The 4,634-nt window shown below is 53.2% G+C and overlaps 1 protein-coding gene across 3 annotated transcripts in view; it reads left to right on the top strand.

Annotated features, from left to right (window-relative positions):
- Positions 1-2,887, top strand: part of Syne3 (spectrin repeat containing nuclear envelope family member 3) — an 83,522-nt gene extending 80,635 nt beyond the window's left edge. For all 3 annotated transcript variants that reach the window (XM_031356103.1, XM_031356102.1, XM_031356105.1), the window contains one exon: positions 2,418-2,887. In XM_031356103.1, the coding sequence (XP_031211963.1) occupies positions 2,418-2,627 (210 nt within the window). In that variant the 3' untranslated portion in view covers positions 2,628-2,887. The remainder of the gene's footprint in view (positions 1-2,417) is intronic.
- The last annotated feature ends 1,747 nt before the right edge of the window (positions 2,888-4,634 follow it).

Below are 4,634 nucleotides of genomic sequence, written 5' to 3'. Positions count from 1 at the left end.
TCTCAGGGCACCTTTGCCTGGGAATCTTGGAAGTCAAAAATCTCTGCTGCTGAGTGCGTTTCACTCTGGCTTTCTTTGGGCTACACTATGGGGTACACACTTAGCCCATCTATTTGGGGGAGTCCCTGCCTATGGTTCAAAGTCTCAAGAAATATCTTTCCCCCCTCCCTTCAACCGATGTGGGGCAATCTGCCCCTCTCTCTGTGAGGCGACTGCCCTTGTCCCCTCCTCTGCACCGAGGCATAGCCTCTCCTCATGCAGCTTTTTCTCCTTCACTTCCTCTCCCTCGCTCCATCCTTCCCTCTCTTCCACAGAGTCTCTCATAGCCCAGGCTAGCCTCAGATTCATCACATGTTTGTGAGGATGAACCAGGTTTCTAAGTCTGCCTCTACCTCCTGAGTGCCGGTGTCACGGGTAGACACCACCATACCCAGTTTACCCAGTGCTGGGTATCAAACCCAGGGCTTCACACACACTAAACAGGTAGGTAGAATGAGCAGTCTCATGCCCTGCTCCTCTGTGGAAGCTTTTCAGTTGAGTTAACTCTGGCTCTGGTGGTGACTGCTTGGTTTCTTGGTAGTCAGACAATGGCTGCCTTTGAACAGGCACCTAGGTTGGGTGGGATTTGTGACATCAAACCTCAGGAGGCATTGGCTGGCTTCTCATGGTAGAGGATAGCTCCTGCGCTGAGGTTTTAAAAAACAAAAACAACAGCAGCAACAACAACAACGAAAACAAAACCTCCGACTGCCAGGTGCAGTGGATGCTCCCGTGCCTGGCCGTACATGCTCTGGACAGCAAGGCCATTTGGAGTTGGGGCAGGTGATGTCATTGACCTCCCTGGGCGTCTCCTGCACACAGCTCAGCAGACAGCTCAGGCCTGCCTCTTCCCTGGTCCCGGCTAAATACACAGCCGGCCTTTGCTCAGCGATGCTATCTCTGACCCCGAATGACCTCCAGCCCTGCTTGATGCCATCTTCCTTCCGCCCACGGAACCCTAAAAGCTGCGTTTGAACGTGTTTATCTAGATGGCCTGCTTCCCTTTGATCCCAGCCCTCCCCTCTCCAAACCTTCCTCTCTCTCCGACTCCACCTGACTCCTCAGAAACTCAGGCCAGCCAGGGAGCCTGTAACTGCAACCCTAGCTCATCTCAGTTGCAAGTGCCTCCCTGTCTCTGCAGAGTGTTACCTGTGCCCTACATAAAGCCATCCGAGAGAGAGAAGGGCTCCCAGAGGTGAGGCCCCCATCCTTTCTTTGTTGCGTAATAGAAAGTCAGTCTCTGCTCTGGCCACCTGCCTATATCCCTCAGCACCCAGGAGGTGACCACAGAGACACTGCCCCCTGTCTGTGAACATGGTCACTACTCCAGTAGTCCACCCAGAACATCTGGGCTCCACTTCTCATGCATACACACACTCTCCAAGGCCTTGTGCTCCACTCCCCACCTAGGCCATGGCCTTCAGAAGGCCAGCTTTCAACTACTCTGGAAGGCTGGTTGTCTTCTGCCCATTTTACAGAGGAAGAAACTAAGGCTAAGGTCTCACACACAGGCTCAACTTCCATCAACACTAACCCAGGCTTCTCCATCATCCTACATGGTGCATCTCATGAGAAACCATGGCTAAAGATAACCATATGGCCCTCTGGGCTTCAGCAGTTCAGCATGGGTCCTAGGGCAGCCACAGGGCAGCCACATAGCAGCTGGTTCACGGCCGCCCACCAACCTTTGTGACTGTGTAGCTGATGAGGAGCTGCACGGTCCCACTGCCCAGCATCTCCAGAGAGCATTGGACCACGTGGGCCTACCTAACCCAGGAAAAGATTAACAGTTGAAGCCTGAAGTGTGGTTTCCTCTGAGTATACTTTGCTCTTTCCAAGACGAGCCGTTGTCATTTGAGGGCTGTGAGTCCACCAGACAAGGATTTCTGTCATCCCGGCTGAATCTGTTCTGTTGTTGCACTTCTTCCAACTCCTTGAATGGTCTCTTTGTGGCTCGCAAAGCTCAGCTACACATTCTACGTGTCTCACTGTTGTGACAAATGCCCACCAAAGCAACCCAAGGACAGGTTCGAAGGTACAATCGATCGTGGGGATGGTGGCTGGTCACACTGTGGCCACAGTCCCGAGGCAGAGAGAGATGGGTGCTGGTACTCGGTTAATCACGTTTTCCCTTTTATTCAGCTCGAAGCCCATGAGATGGCGTCACCCTCTGTTAGGCTGGGTCCGCCCACCTCAACCCAAACTAGAACTCCCTTTTAGGCATGCTCGGAGGTTTGTGGCTCTAGATTGACACCCAAGACTACCCATCACACCCCTCTTCACAGTGCGCCGCAGTCACATGGTTGATCCAGCGTGTCCTCCCGCCCCACTCCCCCGAGGCTCCTAGCCACTCACATGTATCTCCCATTGGTTCACAGAGTCGGCGGCAGAAGCGATGGCGGAGTCCCTGCTCTCTCCTACAGAAAGCATGCCGCGTGGCCCTGCCGTTGCAGTTGCTGCTCCTGCTCTTTCTGCTGCTGTTATTCCTGCTGCCGGCTGGTGAGGAGGAGCGCAGCTGCGCTCTGGCCAACAACTTCGCCCGCTCCTTTGCGCTCATGCTTCGGTACAACGGGCCCCCGCCCACCTAGCCCACTGGGCGCACAGGTGACCTTCTGCAGTCCCTCCAAGGCTGGCTGCTGGGGGCACAGTAGCCGATCAGACACCCAGAGCAGCCTTAGACCAAATGCTGCATCTGTTCCCAGAACAAACTTGCCTTTTTCTACGATGCTGCTTCTGTCTATTTATACTAAATGTGTACTGTGTGTGGTTAGGGACTATGTACAGAATTTTTATATGCCATGTCTATACATGCTCAGTGTAGATGACTTCAGATACAATGTCTCTTTGTGCCTAGGGAAGCCCCCGCTGTGTGTTTCTCTAATGGGATTTATGGCACTTGTGCCTTAGCCTCCTATCATCCCTGGGGGACAGGAAAAATCACAGGTAACTTTGGTGACAACCTGTCCAACTGGAAATCCAGATGTCGCTGAAGAAGCCTCTGTGTGGTTCCCACAGCGGGACAGAATTGGAGTCCCGGGACTTCTGCATGGGGCTAGTTTTAAGGCCACACAGGCTTAGGCTGTGGGCTATAGGAAGAGAAGCCATGATGGCGGGGCACTGGCTTAGCCTGAGCAGTGAGACAGGACACGTGCCAGAGGGATACCGAGAGAGCAACAGAAGAACTGTTAAGATGGGGCCCAACCAAGCACCACAAAATGGTGGTGCTGTGCGCCTGACCCCTGCACAGCAGCCACCAATAGCACAGACCAGCAAGGAATGTCCCGTGACGGTGACAGTGACTACGACTCCGTGTCTTCAGGAAGTGGCTGGGTTTTATTTGTGTTGTTTTCTCCAGGAGAAAGAACAAGATGAACTTGACTTTTTAGTCTCATGCACAAGGGTGAAGCACATTGCCGTGGCCTGTGCCATCCATCGTATGCAGCTGTTGAGCTGTCTACAGCCTAGGGCCTGAGCCCAGAGCATTGTGGAAATACTTGCTCACCAGGCCAGGGATCAAAGGTCTACCCTAAGCAGAGGGGAGAGACTCAGGTCATCTGAAGGGGTCTCTCTTCCCTTCTAAGAAGGGGCTGTGCAGGCTGGTGGGTCTACAAGGCTGGGCAGGTCCCACCTTCCCCCGTGGGCCCTGAGCTCACAGCCTCACCCCAGGCAGGAGCAGGCAAAGGGAGCTCCAGGCCCAGGCGGGTGGCATTTGAGTAATTCCAGGTTATGCCCAAGGATGGAAACATAACCAGGGAATTCTGGGATGATTCCTAAGTGTTTTAAAACTGGACCAGGTTCACCCTAAACTGACACTTTTTTTTTTTAACTTTTAAAAAATACTTTTTACAGATGGAATTTGTCTTGGGAGTGTGTGTGCTCTTGGGCCTGACCATCAGATCATCATCACTACCACCCCCATCATTATCATCAGTGTTACAGACTCAGAGAGGCACTTTAAACACAGCAAACACTGAAGCCCTAAGAGGGCCTGAACTCCCAGGTCACCACACTTGTGAGCGTGCACGCTGGCATCAGGCCGTACCATGTGCAGCTTTTGACTTAGCATAACAGGGAAGCAGAGTCTTGGGGCTGGTGACCCTGACTTGGTCTGTCACCCCAGTCACAAGGCCCTTCCTGCACCTGGCCACTTTGCTGGGAAATCAGGGGCTGGTGAACTCTGACCTCACTAAGACCCAGGTAGCTGAGTCCTGATCGCAGACCCGATGCTCACCCACCAAGAAAGAGCACTGGCCCACCACTCAGAACTGTGGCAAGGGCCATCAATACTTCCATAACCACTTTCCCATTTCAAAAGTAAAAAAAAAAAATCTGGGCCCAGAGAGGAGAAGTAACTCACCCATAGCCACACAGCAAGAACCTGTAACGCCAGAAATGGAGGGGTCCCCACAGTCTTCAGGTGACACCGGGTTCATTATAGCAAACCTCCCCACATTTTCCTTCCCAGGAAGAATGAACAGGCTAGCGATGGAGCACTTGCCTAACAGGTGTGAGTCCTGAGTTCCACAACCGGAAGTGAGGGGGGGGGGAAGAGCTGTTTGCTATGAATGTGGGCGTGTCTCCTGGTAAACACCGGG

The sequence above is a fragment of the Mastomys coucha genome, unplaced genomic scaffold (assembly GCF_008632895.1).
Source record: "Mastomys coucha isolate ucsf_1 unplaced genomic scaffold, UCSF_Mcou_1 pScaffold6, whole genome shotgun sequence".
In the NCBI taxonomy this organism is placed as follows: domain Eukaryota; kingdom Metazoa; phylum Chordata; class Mammalia; order Rodentia; family Muridae; genus Mastomys; species Mastomys coucha.
This window is presented reverse-complemented; position numbering and strand designations above follow the sequence as displayed.